At 47.2% G+C, this 25,275-nt stretch overlaps 1 protein-coding gene across 1 annotated transcript in view; it reads left to right on the top strand.

The window, feature by feature from the left end:
• Window positions 1-25,275, top strand: part of RNLS (renalase, FAD dependent amine oxidase) — a gene marked incomplete at its 5' end in the record, with an annotated part of 72,246 nt that overhangs the window by 31,968 nt on the left and 15,003 nt on the right. Inside the window, one exon of the mRNA XM_084264869.1 lies at window positions 23,535-23,708. Within this exon, the coding sequence (XP_084120995.1) occupies window positions 23,535-23,708 (174 nt within the window). The remainder of the gene's footprint in view (window positions 1-23,534; window positions 23,709-25,275) is intronic.

The raw sequence follows: 25,275 nt of genomic DNA, 5'->3' as shown, positions 1-25,275 counted from the left end.
GCGCTGCATTTCTTGTGCTGAACAAACCTGAATGTCAAGGTGTAAGCTGTATTATGACTGGCTTTCTTGTCACAAAGTATCTGGCACCCTGTACTCTCCTCTAATGTTTTTCTGGGAAGACCCGATGCAAAAGGGGGCTGGTGGTGGGGTCATTTACTGATGCACAGGTGGCATTTGCAGAGATTGAGGCTGTGCCTGCATTGAGCCCCGGAAATCAACCCCCAAACCCCACACAAAGCTGCTTACAACTGTCGGTGTCCAGGGATGCCATTGATGCAGACTCAGCCTTTGGTGCCTCCTTGAAGCCTGCCTTAACCAAACCTGGGTGCAAAAGCCCTTCTTTCCTCAGCCCTTCCCCTGCAGTTTTGCAGCAGCATTGAGGTTGTGACCAGGATCGCTGGCGTGGTGATGCAGCGGTCTTCCCACAGTTTCCCTAGGGACAGACAAGTTCTTTTGCAATTAACATAATTGACTGGGAAAGAATCCTGTTTGCCTCGGGATAAGGAACTGTGGGATTAAACCTAGACACATGGCGTGCATGCCAAGACGGAGGCCGGAGTGAGATGGGAGTCGCTGTGCTCTGGGAGCATTCCTGCTTGGGATAGGCACGCTGTATGTGTTTTACACACAGGCTCTGAACTTCTGTGATAGAAGGACACTAGGGCTGTACATCTGACTCTTTCCACCCCGATCTGTTTCATCAGCACGCCACAAATTCCTGTCAGAAAGCATCATTTTTGCTAAAGGTGTGGTTCTCTGGTTTACTTGGGTTAAAACTTGGGCTCTGAAGCCATCGGCAAAGCTTCCTGTGACTTCCGCGAGGGCAAGAATCCACCCAACGTGACAACTCCGCGAGGCAGAAATTACTGCCGACATGGCAGCACCGCTCCTTGCGATGTACACAATGGGTCTGAGCCAAAGCTGAATTAGATCTCAGGCCCGCAAGTCTGGTTTAAAGGCCCTTTTTCATTTCCAGCAATTCCTCAGTCCACCGTGGGAGCCGTTGGTGGTTTTAAACTGCCGCTGGTGACATTTCGCTGCCGTCTCACCTCTCTCGCTCTCTGTCAGGCGCTCCGCGGGCCGTGCAGCGGGACACACGAGTGATCTCGGTCAGACAGCTTTGTCGACAGTGGGCTGAAATAAAAATGCTTAATGTGAAGGTCAGCGAGGGCCTGATGTTCCTCGCAGAATCCGTTTGTTGTGTAAGCAGCTCTGCTGTTGTGGCGCCTACTTTAATTAAGGCCCTGACAGTATTTCCATAATAAACCATATTTTAAAAGGGTTTATTACTCAACTGCAAGATCTGCCGCCGGCTGAGACTTGGGCAAGGGGAAGCTTCAACCTTACAGTACCATAAAAAGCTGGGTTTTTTAAATATGACCACAAAGAAATTCTCTTCATGGGAATAGGTAAAATCATTATATATCAGAAGGGTTTTTGGTCTTCTAAACAATGTGTATTTGAGTGGCCAGTATTGACTGTGCTGCTGTCCCATTAAGGACATTCTGTAATTTGTTGTAATTTGAATACCGAAGCATCTTTCACTGTTTGTGACATGGTGTAAAAAGCCTTGTTTGGGACTGGGACTTCATATGCTCGATTGGTTTCCACTGCAAGCAGAGGGAGTTCCAGCCCTTCCAAACCCTTCCCATGAGTCACACTGGAACGAGGGTAGGAAGGGGCACGCATTATGCCAAGCAAATGGGAGAGGAAGTAAATTGAGAGTTTTACACATATTTAGGATACACTTGCTGTGTTTCGGGGTTGTGTTTTTATTTTAGCCAGCTGCATAAGTAGAAAACAGAGCAGGTATGTTTCAGCAAGGCAGGTGGGTTATGTATGAACTCACGGGGCGGGCCATCTGTTAAGGTCCAGGAGATGATTTTTGGAAAGAGTTGCTTCTGGATAACTGGACGGTTTTCCTTTGTTTTGTTGTGCTGCCAGGTTTCTTGGTCATGCTTTGTGTGTGTTGGGTTTTTTTCCCTGAATTTTGGTTAGTTGAGTGAGAAAATGCTCTATCAGTTTCCCACGGAAGGGGGCTGCGCTGGAAGTGATTTTCCTGTCAGCAACGGGTTGTTAAGAGATTCTCTTAGGGCAAGAACCTGTTCTGGTAGGTTTTTAGCAGAATGCTCTGAGGTATAACAAGGTTTTCCTGGGGTTTTTATCCCTCCAAAAGAAGCTTTCTATTTTTGTTTGCCCAAGTTGTAAAACACTGCTGTTATTTACTATTAATGTGATAACATTTAGCTGCTTATTCTGGGTTACATTTAAGCATACACGACTTGATCCAGGGAAGAGATGCAATCCTCTGTGAAGCCTGGACCACTGTTGCCTTTGTGACAAGTCCAAGTTCCGCAGAACAAAGGGATTTGTCCAAAATAAGTCATTTCCAGCCTTGGTGGTTGAGAGTGAACCTTTTCAACGGTAGCCTGAAGACATAGTGCCAGTTTTACTCAGCTTTAAGTGCCTTAATTGAAGACATTTTGAATCTTTGTTCATTACTAGATATGAATTAGCAGCATTGCTAAACATCACACGAGGGCAGAGTCAAATGTTGCCCAGGAAATGATCTGCATTGCCTTTCCCAGTGAAGTGGCGCTTCATGTCACGGTGACTTCGCAACCCTGATGTTATTTCAGCGAATAGTTGGGCCCAGATAGAGTTCCTGTGTGCATCGGTGGGACTTCTGCTGTCAGCCAAGATATTTGGTCCCAAATTTGTAGCGTTTGATCAGGAACTTGCTCTTTTTTTTTTTTAATTGTAATTCTCCTCCACAGAACATTTATTGTAATCTGCCAACATAATCCTGCTTTTATTCTCTGTGTTATTTTTATTTTTTTTCCTGCCATGACTTTGTTACGATGTGGGGCAGGGGAGCTGCAAGAGATTTTCCTCCGACAGCTTTTGGCAGGGAGCTTTGATTATGTCATACAGCTATTCAGAAACAGAAATAGTGTTTTTCAACAATCATGATAGCATTTTTCATGTGGTTACAGTGGTATCAGTTTTATTCTGCAACATAGGGTGGGTTTGGTTTTGGTTTGGTTTTGGTTTTTTTTAAAATTCAAAGTTAGAATCACCTTAAATTCTAAGCTTCCTTGACCGTGGCTGAAAAGTTAGTTCCCTACTCTGTATAGCTAGTGAGAGGAGTTTTAATGAAAACTGACAAATTTTAAAATGAAAAATAATGAAGAAACAAAGGAGGCAAAGAGACCTGCAGAGCCCTGCGCTTACCTTGGAAGCCTGACCCAGGAGCTGAAGCCTGGTGAAGCTTCTGCAGCAACGTGATGCTTCGTGCGGCATCACTTGGTCCCTTCCCACGTGGCCATGGATGTTGAGGATGAGAGGAGGATAATGTGTGCTGCCTCGCATTCCAGAGATGCCTTTGGCTGATGTTCGGCGCACTTGCAGCAGATGGCAGTGCTACCAACCAGAGCTACCAGTGCTTTGGGCAGAGGGCCGCATCCTGCGCCCTGCTTGGTCCCCGGCTGCTTGTGGGCAACCGCCCAGCTCCGTGTGTCCAGCTGGGAGATGGTAAAGCAGAAGTAAGTCGAGGTTATGGGTGCTGGGGAGGAAAGGAGGGCCGTGTTGAAGTAAACTGTAGCGCCGCGACGGGTTGAGGCTGTTGCTGTTCACCTCCACTCCTCGCAGCCTGCAGTTTGTTCCTGACACGTCGTCTCATACATTGGGCAACCTGGGGCAAACTTGGGTGTTTGATGGGGTTTTTTGTTGGTTTTATATTTTAAATTAAAGGTATTTTCTCCGCTCTTTCCTCTCACATCGTCTCTAACGAAGTTTGTATAAAACTAGGACTTCTTTTCAACTAATGTTCTGCTGGCCAAACATGATGACCAAACATGGCCAAATTTTGAATGCTCGCCCTCCAATAATCTCTTCCTGCTTTGATGAGGTTATGCCTAGGTGAGTAAGGATGGCATTCCAAACTCATGGAAATCTGTTCACTGTTATCAGAGGCTAGTGTTTGTGCAGGTCTCACGCTGGGTATAGTTGGAAAGGATCGACTGGAGGATTTGATCGGTGTCTGCTCGTTGGTACGTTACAGGCTGTCACATTTCATCCAGGTACCTTCTGTGTTGAGCTCAGATGACAAGAAAGCCAGACCGGGGTTTCCCTCTGTCTCTTCAGTAGAGAAATTCACTCTGGGTTTGTAGAAACCGTCAAAGATGAAGCACCTGTTAGGTAACAAACTGATTTTGAAAAGTTTTCTTTCTAGTTGTTGGCTCTCAAAGTGTTTCTCTGGGGCCAGCTGCAGATTCTTCTAGTGACAGACATGCTTTGTCTGGAGGAGTGCTGAGTTTCTTTAACTGTCTCACCTCTTGGACACCTTTTCCTTCCAGATCCCTTTTAGGATCAAACACAGCATTTCAGTATGCATCTGACACATATTGTAGGTGAATTCAAGCTCTCCTCCTGCTTGCTCCTCTGGCTTCCTGCATGGTGATGCAGATCATGCATGATTGCCCACTCCAAGAGACTTTGTGCCATTAGCAAGTTCTGTTGCCATTAATTTTTCAGCAATTAAGTTGTTTGTATACTTTTAAGCTCCTTACCAGTCTCTGCAGAGACCTGCTAGAAACACCCACTGAGAGCTGCGCCTTGCGACCTGTCAGCCCACCGGTTCCTGACCCATTTAGTGTGTGCTTTATCGTTAGGGTCTAATGCTCTCTTTTAAGTACTATGCCATACGAGGTTGAATTGTATATCTTACAAAGATTCCCGTGTTGCCTGTATAGAGTTATATCAGAAATAGTGTGGCCAGCAGGTCTAGGAAGGTAATTGTGCCCCTGTACTCGGCATTGGAGAGGCCGCATCTCAAGTGCTGTGTCCAGTTCTGGACTCCTCACTACAAGAAGGACATCAGGGTCCTGGAGTGTGTCCAGAGAAGGGCAACCAGTCTGGGGAAGGGGCTGGAGGGAAAACCATATGAGGAGTAGCTGATGGAGCTGGGGATGTTTAGCATGGAGAAGAGGAGGCTGAGGGGAGACTTTATCGCTGCCTACAATGACCTGACAGAAGGGTGTAGAGAGGTGGGAGATGGTCTCTACAGCCAAGTGACAGGAGAGAGGATATGGGGAAATGGGCTGAAGCTGCACCAGAGCAGGTTCAGATCAGATGTTAGGAAAAAATTCTTCTCTGAAGGAGTTGTCAGGATATGGAACAGGCTGCCCAGGGAGGGGGTTGAGTCACCTTCCCTGGATGTGTTTAACAGATGGGTAGATGAGGTACTTAGAGATATGGTTTAGTAGAGGACAGGAACGGTTGGACTTGATGATCTTAAAGGTCTTTTCCAACCTTGTGATTCAGTGACTTAACTTTAATCAACCAAATGGGCAGAGGGATTAGATTTGGTTCAGAATAGGTCAGGGAGACTGATTTTGGAGTCACATTGCCATTAATTCTGCCATTTTTATTAAGTTAGCTCTCCATCAGATTTTACTTGCTGTGCTCAGGGACTGGTTAGCTTTTTTTCTTCCTCTACCTGACTCTATTCTGTTTGTCCCTTCGACAGTTCTGCCATTTCCTCAGAACACCAGGATATGTTAAAAATCTCCATCAGAGAGGCCCCAGACAGATAACCCGGTTGGTTTAGCACTTTTGAGCGGAAACTACCTATTATTTGTTGCTCGTCAAGTCATTACAAGTGACAACTTTCTCAGCACTGTATTTCTGTGTTTGAAGATGCTCTGTCATCCACCCGTATGTGGTGTAAGTCCACTTCCTTTTGTTCTGTATTTGTACAGATGACCACGTTTCGGTGTCTTTTCCCAGCGTGCCAGTGGGCCTGAGCCATTACTCAGGTTTATTTGTCATTTTAGCCTTTTAGTTTGTTTTTTTGAACATGTAGAACAAACTCAAGACTAGTTCAAGACTGCTATGCGTTCAATTATAGAATATAATATTTCTTTACAGTACTTTATGGTAGAGAGATCTGGCCTGGCGTGGTTCTGCAATTCAGAAGAGTACATCACGACCCACAGAGCATGTTTGGGAGAAGAAAAGCAGCAGACTAGATTATTACTTTCAGCAGTCACAATGGAAATCTTTAAAGAGTTGTTTAAGATGTGGCAATGTCTCCTGGAACCTGAGGTATTCCCTGTTGGGGGTGGAAATTTTAATTTATGTTTGGTAACCAAATGCTAAGTTATAGTCAGTAATTTCAAAAAAACCCCCCACCAACAACCCAAAAACCCAAAAAACCTTTTAAGAAAAGCTTAAACCAGTGAGTGTCTTTGGTAGTGTGTTGGTAACCACAGACTGCAGGTTTCCTACAAAGTTTGCATCACTAAGTAGCAACCTTTAATTTGCTCAGACAGTCACCGGTTTTAACCCTGAGCTGTAGAGATGGTGACAGCTGCTCCACCAATGTCTGATGGACAAGGGGCATCTGGTATAAAGGCCCCTAAAATTATTTCGCCTTTGAGCTCTGGAAGGGGGAACGTACCTGGGGAAGCAGCCCTCAGCAGACACACTGGTGTTAACAGCAGCAGCACGGGCTGCTGTGGTCCACTGAGGGCGTGATGTCTGGTTTTCAGCAGTTATGGGCAACCCTGCATTAAATGTTGGGTCCAGTGTGGTCAGCTGAACTCGCCTGAGTCATGCGAGATGTTTTAAAAGCAAAGATTCTGCCTTTTCTTTAGACAAAGTTAACTGCAGAAGCAAAAGGAATTCCAGTCGTCTTTTTTTCTTAAGGAACCAGTGACATCTGCGAACTGCACTTGGACAGAATCACTGAATCACGTAATGTCAGGGCTTGGAAGGGACCTCAAAAGATCATCTAGTCCAAAACCCCTGCCAGAGCGGGATCACGTGGAGTAGGTCACGCAGGAACGTGTCTGAGTGGGTTTTGAATGTCTCCAGGGAAGGACGACTGCATTTGGATGCCTCCATTTGGATGGGCTTCTGTCGGTAACAATCCAACAAACTACATTTATTCCACCAGCACATCTTTAGTGTCCTTTATTTCAGCATTAAATGTTGCCTGTTTAAATTTCAGTATGAAAACAGTGGTAACTGAAGAACCTGCCCACTGATGTGGCTATGGTCCTGGCTTGAAGAATGTGCACTGAACCCTCCAACTGTACAACGAACTCAGAACCAGTTTGGGACCGCTGCATGTTCAGTTATAGAATGTAATAATAATTCAGGAGTTTGGAAGAGTGCATCATGACCCTCCGCAAAGCACCGGGGAGCTGAAGGAGGACGCAGAAGAATGGTATTAGCATAAGCAGAATCTCCAAAACCCACATTACCCACAGTGTAGGTACCAGAACAAGGTCAAGGCTTTCAGACATTCAGCACCAGCTAAAGCAACTTTAATTCTTGAAACCACATAATCAAAAATAAATACCCTGCCAGTTCAATGAAAGGATTCATCCCATTGCCTCTTCTAAATTTAGGGAGACAGAACGTCTGCCATGGAGGAGGCATGAACATGCCTGTTAATCACAGAATCACAAGGTTGGAAGAGACCTTTGAAGATCATTGAGTCCAACCATTCCCATCCTAAGCTAAACCATATCCCTAAGTACCTCATCTACCTGTTTTTTGAACACATCCAGGGAAGGTGACTCAACCACATCCCTGGGCAGCCTGTTCCAGGCCCTGACAACTCTTTCAGTAAAAAAATTTTTTCTAATACCCAATCTAAACTTGCCCTGGCACAGCTTCATGCTATTTCCCCTTGTCCTACCTCCTGTCACCTGGCTGAAGAGACCATCGCCCACCGCTCTACAACCTCCCTTCAGATAGTTGTAGGTGGTGATAAGGTCCCAGTTGTGAACCTTCATTCTGCTCAGCCTCGCTCTTAACCTCATTTCTGTGTTCTCCTTGTTTGGTCCACGTTTCTCTTGGTTTGTCCCTCACTTTCTTTTTTGAAAAATGATTGTCCTTAAACTTTTTTGTCTGCAAGTCTGCTACCTCTACCATGTTTTCCATTATCTTCCTGCCTGGTCGCCTTATATTTCATGCTGTCTGTCTGGGCCCACCTGATACTTTGATTCTGTTTCTCTCCTTGCACTTCTTCATTCAGTCCTGGTTTCTTCTTTCTTCTCTCCTTCCTGTGCCTTCCTGTCTGCTGCGTCAGATCCTTAGGCTTACAGTGCTGGAATACATCAGAAATGATGTTTTCCCCTCTCCCGTGCCCTTTTTAGTTACTGAAATATGCACATAAGAATTCAAATGCGCTTCTAAAAATAGCAAAAGGATAAAACTGTTTGTTTCAGCTTTTCAGCTTTTGCTTTATTAGAACTTGTGGGAGGAAAGCCCCAGAAAGTCTAGAACTAAATCAGCTGCTGGGAGAAAAATAAAAGCAAAACAAAAGCCAGGAAGAAATACAGCCGCGACCTGTTTGATTAAAAATAACCAGCCCTCAGATCCCGTGTGCGCTCTACCCATGGGCAGTGTCAGCACAGCACGTGTAGTTCTGCATGGCATTTTTTTTTATCCTGGGGGTGGGAGTGTTTCTTACGTGAAGCGAGGAGGGTGGGGGGGGGCTCACTGTGTATTTCCCAGTTCTGGTGGTGGCTGTTAAAGCTAATGTAACTCGGCGTGAGATTAAAAGATCGTGGTTTATCTGGGGCGCTTATAGAGAAGATGTGAGTAATGTCAGTCCTGAAAGTTGTGGTGAATGAGAATTTCTTCCTGCAGGAAACATCTGCAGTTGTGAAGCCTTGGCAATTCCCGCCGTCCAGTAGGCTCTTCCCCCAGCAAGTGGGTTTGCTTTATCTTTCACGACTGCTTGGATGTTTCTCAAAGGAAAATAAATAGATTTGGTGTATTTTTTTAACATTTTGTACACAGTTTTGTGAATATCAAGCCTTAAATTCCATCTAAATTTGGATCTGTAGATGTTTGAGACATGACTGTAAAGACTATCAGCCCTGCGATGCTCCAGCATTATGTAGGTTTGTCTCGAGGTGTGGATTCCTGAAACCGTATGGCCCAAATTCTGTTGAACTAATTATTACAGAAGTAGGCAGCTTCTAAAAATATTTTTTTTCATTAGATATTATTTTATAATTAATTTGCTCTTCAGAAAAGTGTGTTTTTTTTTTTTTTTTTCCTGAAAGAACAAAGTTTATGGTTTTATTTCCTTCCCCACATCGCTGCTGAGGTGGGCAGGTGCATTCACTGGCCACTTCTAAAAAGCGCTGGGGGTGAATTAAAGGCTTCGTCAAAATCCTCTGAGACAGGGAGCAATTAGGTGTGATTAGGCAAAAGACTGATGCTCAGAAAGCTGCCGATGCTGGGTGGTGTAAGCCCAGGTATGGGCGTTGTGTTTGCACAGTCGCACTGGCAAGTATTTTTTTTTTCCGTGGTAAATGAGGTAAGAGGCTTGTGTCATCTCTCAGAATGACTCTCTGCCTCATGCCTTCCTCTCCCCCTTCCCTTGAAATCTAGTGCATCTCCCTACCGCTTGTAAGTGTATTGGCAAACCCAGCACAGTTCCCTCAGTCTTGCCTCAGTCGAGCCCATCCCCTGAAATGATTTGTATGCCTTTGAAAACATCAACTCGAAAGCCTCGTTGGGAGCTTAAATTACATTTAAATGTATTCAGTGTTTAAGCTCGTGATGAGAAGATTTCTCCCAACAGTAGAAAATCACAGACTTCCTCCGAATATAATTTAGTCCTTTTCTCTGCAAATATTTGTGTGTGATTTGTCATGAATTTTCTAGCACCTCGATCCTGGCATGTCTCTGTGCCAGAGCCGATCCTCCGCTTCTCACTGGCAGCTTCGTGATCCACTTGCCTTCTAGTTAGCGGACGCGTTCCTCAGCAGGTGGTGACGTAAGCAGTATGAGTCGGTATTTCTTGGGGGTTTCAGCTCACCAATCCAAAGGAGAGGACAGAGCTTTAACAAATGAGGAAAACCATCTCCCTGCAGCAGCTCCACCTCTCTGGAGTGGTTTCAGGTCTTGCCCTACTGTGGTTGACTTCAGAATCCCTTTTCACTTTCTGCTGTGCTACTTTTTGGTTGCTTCTTTGCTTTAATACTGGTCCCAGCTTCGCGATGGTGGAAGCAGCAATCAGGCAGCTGATTCCTGTCCTGTCCATAAGGGAACCTTTCTTTGCAGATTGAAAAGCCAGCACACCACATGATGCTCATATCCCTGATGACTGCTCCATCATAGCTTATGTCTATCTTGGAGAAGTCCTGTGCCCGTCTTCCTTCAAGGTGTTGCAAAATCAGGAAATAGAGTGCACGTTTCATCAGCGAAGTGACCTCGTGAGGTGGGTGTGACTGGGACTGTGCTTGGCCATGCACCAGGACAGCAGTTCTGGGAGAGCGTCGCTCTTGTGAGGTCCAGCACCCTCCTTTCCCAGGGGTGTATCAGGCTGCAGTGAGGTCCTTGTCGGCAGTTCCAGGTTCACTGCAGTAAAAGAGTGGGAATTAGCAGATCTGTTAGGTGACGTATACAGGCAACTCCAGGCCGAACTAATGAGAAGAAAAGAAGCAGCTTGGAAACATTTAAGCTAATTATGTGGCAGATGGTAATTAATATTAAGTTCATGGTCATTAGTGATATTTAAGAATATTAATATTAAAGAAGGGAGAGTGTGTATGATGAATCGAGGAAACAAAACATAATACTGATAACTAATGGTAGAATCTCCAAAAATTCCCTGCAGATGTGTGGGGTCACGCAGTTCCTCAGTAACCATATTCCTTAAATAAAGCAGCAGGCAGATGCTCCAGTATTTTAACACAATCCTTCTTTGCCAGTAAAAATAAATAAATAAATATGGAAACTCTTGTTGGTACACAGGAGGAGGGGATGGCAGCAAACCACTTCTTGGCTGCATTTTCAGTTCTGCTACAGCTACTGCTTAGGAAGGAATTTGATCGATTAATTCTCACAACATTATAAGAGAGATCAATATAATTACTCTTCAGATTTCATTAGTCCAGCAACCTCCCATTTGTGTTTGGAAGTACGAGGTTTTGCTGAACTTGCAGTACAAAAGTGACAGCCAGCTGTGGTGCTAGTGGTGGGCTGGGACGACACTGGAGGAGGATTAGCAGAAGGTTTGGGGAGGGTGAGACCTCTCCCTCTCTAGCATTGTTCTCTTGATTGCATGGTTCTGTTGTTGGCTTACACCAGCAAGCTTGTTGGAACATCTTCTGTAGGTATTCTTCCCTTCTGCTTTCAAGATGTGTGTCAGCCCGGTGCTTCCAATACTGCCAATTCTCACCATGGTTCACCAGCTTCATTCATGTAGTAGTTTAGGTGAATACAGACACCGGTCCCTATCACCTGTCCTGGTCTTGTTCACAAAGGGCAATGGTTTCTTCTGTCCCACTTTCATTTTGTGGTCAGAAGTGCAAATATGTAAAGTGATTGGCAAAATGAATCCTCACATCATAGATAGAAACAGAGACCTAATCTGACCAACTCCAGTGAGAGCCTGAGGTCAATGAAAATGCAAGCTCATCTCTCCTAGGAATGTGAAGGAAAACCAGATGCTAAACATGAATTAAATACAGAGAGAACAGGAGAGGGGGGTATCACACTGCTTCTAGACACATCCTTGGTGTGCCTTCAACTCCACTATTGCGTGGTGTTGTGTTGTCAGCATTCAGAAAGCTTTGGAGATGCTGACAGAGTGAATGGCCAGAAGGCATGGGGTGGCTTTTCAGTGAGGGAAGACTAAGTAGCTTGGGCTTCTTCAGCCTGGAAGAGGCTCTGGAAGTGTAACCCTCTCTTCCAGCATGAAAACTGGAAAGCCTGCTAAAGCTGTTTAAAGTGATGAGAGAATCAAAAGAGGAGAGGTCCGAGCAGAGGTACTACTGAAACTTACTTACAAGTCTGGCCTGAAAAGGGGGGAAAAATCACCCCAGGAGGGTTCTTATAAAACATGAACACAATTCTTGTATCTTTGTGATGTCCACAGCTGTATGCTGTGCATCTGCCAGGTAATAACCTAGACACATAAGTTGGCTTTGAAAAGAGAGGGAAATATGTTAATTTTTTTTCTTTTTTGATCTTAAATGGAGATGTCCAGTGGCGGCCAGCTGAATCCTCCCTCAATAGTTAATGCCTGAAAGCACTTTCTCTAGTACTTCCTTAAGCCACAATAACTTTGCTGTCCATTATTGTAAAGCTGCCTTTTGTGTAGATCCAGGCCTGGAGGTTGGTGTCCCTGCCTGTGGCAGGGTGGTTGGAGCTCTATGATCCTTGGGGTCCCTTCCAACCCAGACCATTCTATGATTCTATGATTCTATGATTCTGGGAGCAGGCATCACCATCGCTGCCTGGGCTTGCATTACAGGTATTGACTGGACTTAGTAAAGGGGGAGCTTTGCAAGGTGTTGGGCTCTTCTGAGACCTTGTGGATGGGTTGCCATGCTTCAGCTTGGCATGCCATTAAGGGTCTTCCACCATCATCAGTGGGGAGCTGCAGCCTAGAAGCCAGACACATCAGTCCGATCTAATTCCATTTATTTACGCGGTTACCCGGTCCCTGGCTGAACACAGAGCGGTAAACCAGTGTCTGTCTTTGCTGCCTTGAAAAAGCTTTTAATGCTGTTTCGGCAGCTAGTGTCATACTTCAAGAAAATAAATCCTCTCAACTTCGTTATTCAGCTCAGTGCCGTGTACAGTAGGTGCCTAAGTTACTTTGCTAAATGTTTTATGATGAAGATTATGTAAGTAATGAGCTTTTACGTTTTGGCACCCGAGAGTAACAGAACTGTGTGCAGTGCTTTGTGGCTGGGTGTAGGAAAGATGCTCTTCTAAGTCCTCTGTAACTATACGGCACAGCAAGAAGATGAATCTGGATTAATTTGCAAAATAATCCAGAGGAAATGTGACAATGAGCTTTATTTATTTATTTATTTATTTATTTAAGCTAAACTTTTCCAAAGCTCAAAGATAAGATCTGAAGTCTATACAGAGTGCTCTGAATTAAATCAGATTTTCTCAAAGATGATTTTAGCATCAGTGCCAGCTGCAGAAATGAAAAACACCTAATAATGCTGGTGAGAGTTATGTGGTGGCATGTATGTATCCCATGTCATTACCCGTAAACGATCACAAAGCCGAACTGGAGTGTACATGTGTATTAGCATTTGTTATTCGGACTTTGCTGACTGATTTCTTGGCATTTTCTTGTAAGTGACTGGAATTTCCAAGCATGTCCCAAAGTCTCCTGGAAAATCCTGGTAGGTTCATGCCTTGCTGGGAGTCGTCAGTCTGTCCCACTGGCTGCACAGAGGCAAGAGGGGACAGAGATTTCCCAGCTAAAATATGGTATTTCTGTGGTGTTTTACATTTGGGAATTGCATATGCTGCGGGTTTGTGTGCCTAAAATGCCGCATGCTGTCATCGTGCACATCATCAGGGGCCGTGTCACTTCCAGTGCAATCACCAAGGAAATTATTGAATTTTGGGTTAAAGAGTCAGCCTCTGTGCTCACTGCCCAGTCACCCAAATAATGATCTGACAAGATGTTTTCACAGAATCACAGACTGGTTGGAGTTGGCATAGACATCTTGGGATCATCTAGTCCAACCTCTGCCAGAGCAGGGTCCCCTCCATCAGGCTGTACAGGGCAGCATTTGGGATCACAGGGTTTGAGTGCCTTCAGAGATGGAGACTCCCCAACCTCTCTGGGCAGCCTGGCCTAGGGCTCTGCCACCCTCCCAGGAAAGAAGTTCCTCCTCAGGGTTGAGAGGAACTTCCTCTAGTCCAGTTTGTGCCCATCGTCTCTTGTCCTGTCCCTGGGCACCACTGAACAAAGACTGACCCCATCCTCCTGACCCCACCCCTCAAGGATTTATCAGCATTGATAAAGATCCCCCCTCAGTCTTCTCTTCTCCAGGCTAAAAAGTCCCAAATCCCTTGTTGTCTCCTTTCTAGTAGCTCCCTGTCCTTCCTGACTCGGGGAGACAGCACCGCAGAGTGAGCAGAGGGGAAGAAGAGCCTCCCTCAATCTGCTGCCCACACTTTTCCTAATACACCCTGGGTTGTTGTTGGCTTTCTTGGCCAGGAGGACACATTGCTGGCTTATGGCCAACCTGTTGTCCTCCAGGACTCCCAGGGCTTTTCTCACAGAGCTCCTTCCCAGCAGGCCACCCCTAACCTGTACTGGGGCATGGGGTTATTCCTCCCTTGGTGCAGGACCCTACCCCTGTCCTTGTTCAATGTCATAACATCCCTCCCTGCCCAGCTCTCCAGCCTGTCAAGACCTGGCTGGATGGCAGCACAGTCCTCCAGCGTGTCAGCCCCTTCTCCCATTAATATTAATACAAAACCTGTGAGTCTAATGTCAGCATACACATTAAATCCACGTGCAAATCAGTCACTGAGCAATCAGGCTGATGAGAGAAGCACAGACACCCTCGGCATGCAGGAAAGGAGCGGGGTTAAGGGACTGGGCAAGGGGGAGAGGTGATTTGAGTCCTCCAGGAGACAGGAGCTCATGGTGTTCTGTCCTCCTGCCAGCCTTGTCCCCCAGCCTTGAAAAAGCAGTGTGGTTTCATGTCTCTGTTGATAGGGAACGTTGACTCGAATGCAACATGCGGCGCTGCCAGGGGTTAACGTAAATGTTTCTTGTGACAATTGATGGAGGCTTTGGTTTAATAGTGAGAGGATTTCTAACTGTCTTGTCAAGTGCAGCTGGTCGGCAGGTATTCAAGAGTCATTCTCAAAACCTTAGAGTCTTTGTAAAATGTTACTTGTAGTGTCTTCCTCCCTTCTCCTTCCTTCTCTCCCTGCCCCGGCATCTTTCTTTTCCACTTAATCATCTACATTTCTAACTGTGCCTCTCCTTCACGTGCCACGGACTTCATCTAAGGGAGCTTTCCGCCAAGTCAGCCAGGACGGTGGTGACTGGAAATCATGATTTAAGTTGTTATGGATGTTGCATACACGCAGGAGTGAGCATCGTGTTGGTCCCAGACATGATCAGTCAAACAAAAGCTGAGCTTAATAAGAAAATCAAGATTATGTGTTTGGTTGGCGTTTCCACGCAGATGTTTGACTGTTCTGCTGCCTTTAAAAAAAAAACAACAACAACAAAAAAAAAAGAGTCCTGAGTCATTTGATAAGGAAGCTGAACTTAAAAACGCAGCCTTTCTCATAACCTCTGCTCCCTCCTACGCAAAGGCAGAAGCAGGAACAGCCTGCATCTTGAAACGGTCAGTGCGGTGGCAGAGGGCCAGCAGCGCGGCGCGGTGTCGGCGCTGATGGCTGTGCACGGGGCGGGGGGAAATGCTGGCAAAGTCTGTCCTCTGTCGCCACTTGACTAGAAGGCTGAGGGAAAGCTCGGGGCTGTGGCTTCTTGCGCCGGAGAGCGGTAGGAAAGGTGCCTGCACGTGCGCCAAGGAAGAGGCAGTTGCCTTCCGAGGAGGCTTCGTTGTGTGGAGGTTACGATAATGCGCTTGTCGTAGTAATTCCTCTCCTCGGCAGAGCTGTGGCAGTGACAATAAACTCTGTCTCCAGGTACTTAGCTGAGCTGCCTGTTCTGCTGGGCGAGCTTCTAGCTGAAATCTCTTGACTCGATATCTAGGCTAAAAATACCTTTGTTGCCGTTTAACCACAGAGTTTCCTTTCTAACTTCTGACTTGGTGGCGATCGCCAGCCGCTCACACATACTGTGTCACTGACGACTTTCGATCGACGCATTTAGATTCGGTGTCAGCATATCAGTAAGGCAAATGCTGTGAATGAAATCTCCAATCAAAGCAGTCCAAGGAGATAACAAAACCTTCAGGGGCATAGCATCAGCATGCAGGGTTATCGAGGGCATGGCTATGGTTTCTACTGTATGGTTGTAGCAGTGAAGTATGGAGAAAATGAAGTAGGTGGAGAGAAACTTTCCTAGTCAAAGGCCATGTTGGGAAGTAGGGGATTACAAGGGGGTTTGTGCCCCAGATCATCCATCTGCCGGAAAACAAGCCTCACTGACCAAAGCTCTTTGTGAATTTGTCAGCTTTTTTTAAATTGCTACGTCTGACAAAACTTTCTGGGGAAAGAACAAGAGGAAACAGGGTCAAGACGTTTTATTTTGTGGCATCCCATGGCAGGTGGGGACTGTGAGTTGGGCAGGGCTGAGTTTGTGTCTAGAAGAGAAACCTAAGGTCCCAAAAACTGGGGGGTGGCTGGGCAGTGACAGAAAATACCTGTTTTTTTCCCAGGTGGAGGGCAGGGGGAAGCATCTCACTGTCTGACCTTGATGCTGAGCTTTTCAAGAGATGAAGGGGATATTTTGTTTGCAAAAAAAGTGGGATCTGGTACTGAGGCACTGCTGGCAAAGCTTCAGCCAAAGTTTTTGCCTGCTGAAATTCAGGCAGAGAGGAATAGAGGGTAACTGTAGAGTCACCTTGTTTCTCCTGGGGTCTGTTTCCTCCTTTAATGGTCTCCTTCAGAGTGTTTTGATTTTTCCTGATTTCTTACAGCCACTGCAGGATTGTTGTGCTGAGCAGAAGCCACCAGTCCCATCAGACAGCCATGCCAGACCTTGCTAGGAACCTCTTAAGAATGTCTAGATGTCTCTAGGTTTACAGTTACCTTGGCTGTACCAAGTAAGCAATTTTGGTCTTAGCTGGTGATAGCTGTGTGTGATAACCCAACCTGTTATATGTTGGCTTCTTGGGAGCTGCTAGTTGGCAGGACGCAGCATCCCCTGTGCCGCTCAGCAAGGCTGGATGGTGACACAGAATAAGAGTGTTTTCCCTCTCATCCTTGGAAGTCTTTCAAACAGGGATCGTAATTTGTTTACCCAAGTTTGCCCACACATCCTTATGCGCATGCAGGAGTTGGACATGAGCATCTGGCTGAGCTCTGAAGTCATGCAGTGACTTCACAGGGAGATAAGTACCCGCAAGCTTGTAGAAGTACCGAATTAGGAAAAGCAGAACTTTCCAAACCAAGTATTGTTTTACACGCATCTCGTGTTGTGTCACCTGCTTTCCCCTGCAGTTCTGGGTGCGGGATTTCCCTGTCCCCAGCAGCTGTGACCTGCAGTGATGGCTACATGAGACTTGGCGTGAAGTTACGGGTAACCTACCCACTTCAGGTACCAGGCTGACCTGAATCCTTTACCAATCCGTTGCGTGTGTGTGTGCGTGTGTCTCTTGCCCATCTTTTCTTGCTCAGTGTTGCAGTTGCAAATCTGGCCCTTGTTGGAGCCTCTGATGGCTGCCATGAGCTGGTGGTGAGCAATCCTGGTCCCTTGCTGCACATTGGTGCATATTGCACCTTACTCGCTGGCGAGTGGCTAAACATCCAGGACGAAACCTTGATCGTCCTAGTTGGTTCTTGGCCATCGGAGCAGCTGGGTTTATTTTTGCTTCCATGGCCTCTGTGATGGTAGGCTGGGCTCAGTCCTGACTCCTGAATGGCACCGTGCCCATGCTGCCAGCCCGCCAGCTGACGCCTTGGCTGTCCTCTCCCTTGCTGGCCCTAATGGGATCTCTGGGTCCTCTTCTTCCCATAGCATGAGTGAGGCAGCGAGGTGAAACGAAATTACTGGAACAGCAGATAAAAGGTCCTTACTATATTAATTGAGTGCTACAGATAAGTAACCCACTCTGCTGTCAGCGTCCAGAGAAACAGCGAATAAAGTATACATGCCCCTTGCTTTGATGTGATGAAATCTCCAGGGGACATTTAGTTCAGTGGCGTTCTCAGTGCAGCTGTAGCTGAGTTTTTCAGTGGAAAACATAAGCTTTTCATGTCTTTCTGCATTGCTTTCAAAACCATCACTACGGCTGATTCTTGTGTGCCGGATGATTCCATGGTCTGAAAGCTGGATTTTTATTTGTTTTTTTCCCCTGCAATGTTGTTGAAATAAGTTTAACCGTTTTTGTTGGAAGGGAAAAAATTAATAGTTATTTTGTGGTTCCATCCACACCATTAAAAACAACAGTCTGGTTTTCATTTGAACCAATAAAAGTATGGAAATTCAAAATGAAGGCCCTCTCCATGTCCTTAGATCAACTTGTTGGCGTTGCTAAAGCACGGAATGGATGGAGCAGGGGGGGGGACTTCAGCCTTACAACCCCACAGCATTGTTTTCACTTACAGTTCATATTTTAATTTTTTTTTTAAGCTTGATGTTACTTTGTTGCCTCTCTCCTCAAGGTATAAAAACTTCCTCGTTTTTGTAAATTTGCAGCCAAGTTGCATCTGGTGAACCGCAAACGTTATTTAAAAAAAAAAACCCTAAGCAATGATTAGGCAAATTGGTTAGCAAATGTGTATCAGTAATTGAATTAACACGCTTTCAGATTTTGAGATATGAACCTGGCTGCGTGGAACAGTGGGTATTAGTCACTTCTGGTCTCTGGTGTGCATGGTCAGAAGGAGACCAAAGGCACCGGCACGGGAAACCCCGACCAGCCCCAAGGAAACAGCCTGTCCCAGTGTGAGTGGGGTGTCCCTGGGACTGGGCCTCGAGCGGTGGGGGATCTGCATCCCTAGGGATGCCTGGACTCAGCCGCCAGTGACCTGCTGCAGCAGCCTCACATCAGAGCCTGGCCTTGAGTCCAACAGACTCGTGTGTGGGGTGGGTGGTGTCGCAGTGCTGCCCCTCTGCTTCCATCCTGGCGGTTCCCTTCCAGCCCTGGGTTACCCATGGACAGGGCAGGTCTGACTCAGGAGAAACTCCTGGTGTTTCTGGGTTCACTTCTCACTGGTGAGCAGCCTGCCACTGTCCCCAAAACGCTGGCAGGTGCTGGGCAGTACTGCCTGGAGTCCTCAGCCTGTGCCTTATTCCATCTCCTCAAGGCTTTGGAAAGCAGCTTCTTCCTGAAGCTGTTTCTTCCCTCACTGCTGTGAACCAGCCGCCCTAGCTGCTCACAGCCCTTTGATCTGTTAAGTTGCAGCTCTGTCACTTCTGGCTGGTGCCCACAGCCTGGAAGCTGTTCCCCTCTCCTGGGGAGAGGATGTTGCTCAGCTGAATTTGCTGCCCTCCTTCATCCCCTTTCCCAGTATCCCCGAGCCAGGCTCCATGTGTCCGTGTGTGCTCACACCTTCTGGAACTTTACAGCTTGTGAAGACAGGTCCGTAAAGCCATGTTAAGTCTTAAATGAGGTACTTCAGAGCCAACTGGCTGGCTCGGCTTTGGCAACACCTCACGTTGTGAAGGTTGTACCTGCTCAAGCGCTCTGTGTAATGAACCATTTGGCCTGAGCAAATTTAAACTTGCCGGTCCCTTCCCCTGCAGCAGTCTGCGCAGAGGCAGGGTACAGGCTTGGGTAGCTCTCCTCCATCTCAGATGCCTTCCCACAGCGCAGAGGTTTCCGCCTGCTGATCTTTGCTGGGGGAATTTGCTTCGCCGGCTGGAGGAGGTCTTGTTTGTTTTTCCTTCCCCCAAGGGGAAAGGAGTTGCCAAAGCAACGTGGACAAAGACCCACGATTTAGATGGGGTGTTGTGGCTTTGTTTTTATTTGCTTGTTTATAGGACTTGTATATTCTGTTGAAGCACAGCAAGAATGTGTCACGCGTTGTGGTTATTTATTGTGGCTGTAAGAAGAGGGCCTGGTAGTGATGGAGATCTCAAACCCAACTTTACCTGAAAGAGGACGGGCACTTATGGACAAGATCCGTCCGTGCGTGTTTAGCAGCAGCTCCGTATCCTGTCCAGGCTCTTCTGGTCTGCCAGGAGGAACTGGGACAAGCTCTGCTGAAATCGCTAATGTTGCCATTCAGACTTGGCAGTAACAAGCCCCTGAGATGGTTAGCGGATGCTGGCACTATAGAATGATAGAATCATAGAATGGTCTGGGTTGGAAGGGACCCTGAGGATCAGAGAGTTCCAACCCCCCTGCCACAGGCCTGAATCTACACAAGGTTGCCCAGAGCCGCATCCAACCTGGCCTTGAACACCTCCAGGGACGGGGCATCCACCACCTCTCTGGGCAGCCTGTTCCAGCCCCTCACCACTCTCTCTGTGCCTGCACTGTTGAATTCACGCTTTGAGCCACGGTGTTAGCGCTGGCCAGGGAATGTTTCCATTGGGGTGGGATGTGTGAGGTCCTGTCACGCCAGCATCCTTTCGTCTGGGGCAGTCCTGCAGCCCGACCTGCATCCTTACTTAATCCTCTCTCTTTCCCTCATAGTCTCAGTCTTTGCTATGCCATGAGATCTCCTGGTCCTGGGGGTTGCAGAAGCTGGAGAGAAGCTGTGGAGAGGGCAAGACATGACTGCCTACAGAAGACTTGTGCCACTGGGGGGAGTCCTGCCAGTACCCGGGTCACTGCAAAACCTTGGAATGGCCCGAAAAGCTAGGATGAGGCCCAGCATCCTGCCACAGCCCCAGGCAGATGCTCTGCCAGGCTGCACAGGAGGTTTGGCATGGAGCCCTGCGTGCCCAGGAGCCCTGAGGAGCAGCCTGGCCTGAAGGGAGGCAGAGCCAGTCTGGGCAGGGTCCTTTGTACACTGTGGCTTTCAGAGCTGGGCAGCACATGCAGACAGGAGGAGGGTGGGGGGCGGTTCACACCACATCTAGAGTCCTGGGGTGATATGGGAGCCACCAGTTCCTCAACTGGGGCATGCTTAGGGTGAAGCAAGAAGAAATGACCACTGCGCCCTGGTTTTCCATGGGGCACATTGTAGGGGGGGTGTTCTTCCATAGAGAGCATGTATGTGTGCTGCAGAAGCATGTTAGAGGCAGTAGCATAATGATGTCATCCTCCATGCCAAATTGTTCCTGAGTTTTGGTCACAGAACATCAGTATGACAAACGGGAACACTGTCATGCTGTAACTTACATGGAGTCAGCTTTGCCAAGGGAAGGTAACAGCAGAGGTCAAGAGGTCTTTGAGCCAATGCTTAGAGGAGTTCCTGAGGTCCGTGGAGAGGAGTGGATCCTGCTTGAAAAGATCTAGGTGCAGGGGCAAGGTAAGAGGCAGTTGGATCCCCTCAACACCTTCTCAGAGGGGGCATTGGACTGGAGAGGGAAAGGGAACTTCTTCAAAACCCATCGTGCTCAGCCAGTCCTACCTTCCTAGGGCATGCCTGTCCTCTTGCTTCCTCTGTCAGGCAGCTCCACCATCACCACCCCTAGTGCCAAATGCCTTGCTTCTCCTTCTTTCCTCTCCCCAGCTTTCATGGGTTGATAGGTGTTTCTGTTCACCCCCCACCCCCCTTCCCTGTTCCTCAGCACACTTGTGTGAAAATTTGTGATTTTTTTTTATGGGGGTATTTCAAGGTTTATTTCTCAAGGGATTTGAGATGGAATCTGACTTGTGATCCTCTGGTGATCAGATAAGGCTTGTGTGGGTGAGGAGGTCATGATGGGGTGAAGGAAAACAGCCAGTACCCCAAGTTAGGAGAGCACTCTGTACACGATGTCAGTGTTTCAGGAGAGAGGGCAGAAAGCAGCCTCTGAAATCAATCTTCTCCAGGATGTGCAGAGGAATAGACTGGAGAGACATCATGGAAAAAATACACAACTAGAGAAACAACAGAATGGGGTAGATACCTCTGAGAAGCCACATTAACTGTGTCCCTGCATTTTTTGGGAGGCTACATGGCAATGTTGCCAGAACAGACCAGTCATGACAAGGAGCTGGGACTTGCACAGTTGAAACCATCTCCCACAGGTTGGTAAGAGCTGGGGTGACAGCAGCCCTCCTCTCCACCAGGCCTGACTCAGGAATGACACTGTCCCCTGCTCATTGTCCTTTGCATGCAAATAGACTCTGAGCACAGGCAGTCTTGACACTGTATGAGAGGGAAGAGTGCCAGTAGTGGTGACAGGAATGGATGTTGGTGCAGGCTGGTGGTGTGTAGGCTTTATAGGTTTAGTGGCGGTGGTTACAAGGGCTGAATGTGCTCTCAGGTGCACACATGGCTGGAAGATGCCCTGCCAGTGCTGCTGGACCCCTGTGCCTGGCCAGCACTGCCTGACTCAGGAGTGCCTGTGTCACGGAACCGGGAAGAGTTTTAATTTATAGCCCTGGTTCCTAGAGTCTCACCTTGGCACAGCAGGAAATAACAGTTCTCAGGGAGAAAGCATGTGCTGGTGGAGTGAGTGTGTGATGAAGCCATCCTAGTTGCAAGTTCTGAGGAGTCTTGTTAGTCATGACAGTGAGGTCAGTCATGCCAGCTTTTTTCTCTGAAGCGTGTTGAGTCGCACGGAGGTGGCAGTGGTGTGGGCAAGGTACATGTCCCACCAACTCCAGCTGGAGGCACCAGGATGGGGGGTCTGCATCCTAAAACTGCTCCCAGCAGGTCCTGCACCGCAGGTGCAGCAGGATGTCTTGGGTTGTCTTGACTTCTGCTGAAGTCCTGCTGAAGATACCACTCAAGCACCTGGACTCCTGCCTGTGAGATGTGCCACAGTGAATGCTGTGGCACATCAGCTGCTCCTTTCTTCATACAAGATGTTTATCATGCCGGCCGAATTTTGTATTAAAAGGAAGCATGTTGGTGGTTCTTCTTTGCCTCTCAGTATCAAATCTCCAAACAGAGCATGTGGTTTCACGTACAAGTGGGAGACAGCTGTAATTCTGTCTTTGCATGTCCTGCTCCAGCTTGCAGAAGCATTGACTGAGAGAAATTTAGGAGACTGAGAGGGGATCTGATTAGTGCTTATAAATATCTGAAGTGTGGGAGACAGAGGGAAATGGCCAGCCTCTTCTCAGTGGCCTGTGGGGCAGGACAAGGGGCAATGGCCTCAAGTTGGAGCACAGGAAGTTCCACACCAATATGCAGAACTTTTTCACAGTGAGGATGACAGAGCAGTGGGAAAGGCTGCCCAGGAGGGTGTGGAGTCTCCCTCTCTGGATATGTTCAAGCCCTGTCTGGATGCCTCCCTGTGCGACCTGTCCTAGGGAACCTGCTTTGGCAGGGGGAAGGGACTCGATGGTCTCTGGAGGTCTTTTCCAACCCCTACAGTTCTGTAGTGTCCTGTGACTGTTCGGTAGTACAAAGAGAGATCTTGCTGTAGTTAGAAGAGTTAGTTGCAGGGCAGAATGGATTTATATTTGCTCTGAAATTTTCTAAACTGCTTTAAAAGGAGCTGAACTTCCCTGTGAACTGTTTGTGTGCTGAAGTGTGGAGTTTTCTTCTTCCATTTGAACTGCAACACAGAAGGTGCAGGGCCGTTTTCCCCCAGGGATTCAAGAGTCCCTGTGTCGATATGTGCAGTCACTGGGGTTCTGCAGGCTCACACAGCCGTTGACTTGATGTGTTAGAGGCAACCCGAGCCTCTCATTCCCGTTTATTCACCCTTTGAGAAAAGATTTGGAAAAAAAAGTCACTGGTCATCAAAGTTTTGAGTCAGAGGTGACGAGCAGAGGACTGGAAGATAAGCCACCAGCAGATGGGGGAGGGTTGCGTGTGAAGGACATACTCTACATCACGCGCCATTAAAACTTTATGAAGAGGTGTCCCAGAAAAAAATACTGCAAAGCACTAGGCTTAATATTAAATTCTTAGTTTTAGCAATCTGGTCATTTTCAAAAAGGAATAATCAGCTTAACCACAGCGTTCACACGTTCAGTGTTCCAAGAGGAGAGGGATCGTCTGATTTTTTCTTCTTTTTTTTTTCCCTTCCACAGTAATTAATGAGAGTCAAAAGCAGCAACTGGAAGCTGCAAGCTACTCATCCCGCTACGCTCTGGGACTTTTTTATGAAGCCAGTACACGGATTGATGTCCCCTGGGCTGCACAGTACATCACCGATAATCCCTGCATACGCTTCATCTCCATCGATAATAAGAAACGCAATATAGGTCAGTGCTCCCATTATTTCCCTTAAACACAGTGACAATAGAGGGTGTAGATCATGAGAAATGCTGTTTAATTGAGTGTTGCTATTCTGAACAGAGCAAGTATTTAACTCTGAGCTGCAGAGGATAGCGTTTAATGTCACATTTGGCCTGTAATAAAATACACAATGAAAGCAGGAAGGTCCTCAGAAAAATCACCACCCAGCACATGGTTTACGTTAACTGCGTTTATGAAACCAGTGTCAGGGGATTTGAGACATCAAAATGTTGCTATTCCAAGAAAGAGCTGGAGATCCTTTGTTTAAACATGGGTTCATACACATGCCAGTTTATCTCCCGTCATCCCCTGCTTTACAACTCCTTTCCACTAAGTGTGCTTGGAAGTAGTAACGAGTTATATAATTGAGGCAGTTCGGTGTAATTCAGAGTTAGCCAACACGCTTGTATAATCGCGGAAAATCCTTGAAATGGCGCACATAGTACGGCTGCTCGGCAAAGCTTGGAGAGCGTCCCGCAAGGCAGACACTTCTCATCTGTTTCTGGAAGATGGCAGTCAAGTAAGTGTATGTTTTACTTATTAAATGCATTTCATACACCGAGAGCTGTGTGGCGTAGAATAACTCAAGAGTATCCGCTAGCGTTTGAGTTTAATTGAGTTCCTTAAGAGCTGAACGTGCTTCCCCATTCTGCTACTTGCTCACACTGGGACAACGACCAGGTTTGACCACATCTGTGAAGTGGGGGTGAAAACCTACCCACCTTTGTGGTGACTTACAGAGCACTGTGACTTGCTGTCACGGAATAAGAAACGATTAGAGAAGGCTGTGGGGAGGTCTCCAAGCCCCCTCCAGTCCCTGAAGGACCTACAGGAAAGCTGGGAAGGAATGTTTGTAAGGGCATGGAGTGGTAGGACAAGGGGGGATGGTTTAAAATAGAGCAGGGCAGGTTTGGTTGAGACAGGAGGAAGAAGAAGTTCTTCCCTCTGAGGGTGGTGAGACCCTGGCACAGGTTGCCCAGAGGGGTGGTGGAGGCGCCATCCCTGGAGACATCCATGGTCAGGGTGGATGAAGCTCTGAGCAACCTGCTCTAGTTGAAGGCAGCCCTGCTCACTGCAGGGGTGGGACTAGATGGTCTTTGAGGGTCCTGTCCCACCCAACGCATTCGATAAGTCTATGATTTTCATAATCAGCTGCTGCCTAATACATACTTATCAAGTATTACCAAGTTCACTGCGCTAAAACATGTTCAGATTTGGACCTGGGAGACTTCTGTTTCTGATCTTCCTTGTTCAGTCAGGATTCCTTGTTTCTGCCCACAGTCTGTGGACATCAGTTAGTACCTTCTGGGCAGGACATTGCAAACCTTGCCCTTGTATCTATACTCCATCCTTGTGCTAGCAAACAGCCATAAGTTTGAGTGTGCCCTTTCTCTCTTACCCGTAAACACAATGATGGCTGGTGCTCCCTCACAAGAGCTTATTACATTAAATCGCATTTATGGTGTAAGTACTTGATGTTTGATAGCACCTGTTGGTACTGTCCATCCCAGCTGCCCCATTCTAGCTCCACAG

The sequence above is a fragment of the Gallinula chloropus genome (genome assembly GCF_964237585.1).
Source record: "Gallinula chloropus genome assembly, chromosome: 5".
Lineage (NCBI taxonomy): Eukaryota > Metazoa > Chordata > Aves > Gruiformes > Rallidae > Gallinula > Gallinula chloropus.
The sequence above is the reverse complement of the archived record's forward strand: the minus strand, read 5'-3'. Positions and strand labels throughout refer to the sequence as shown.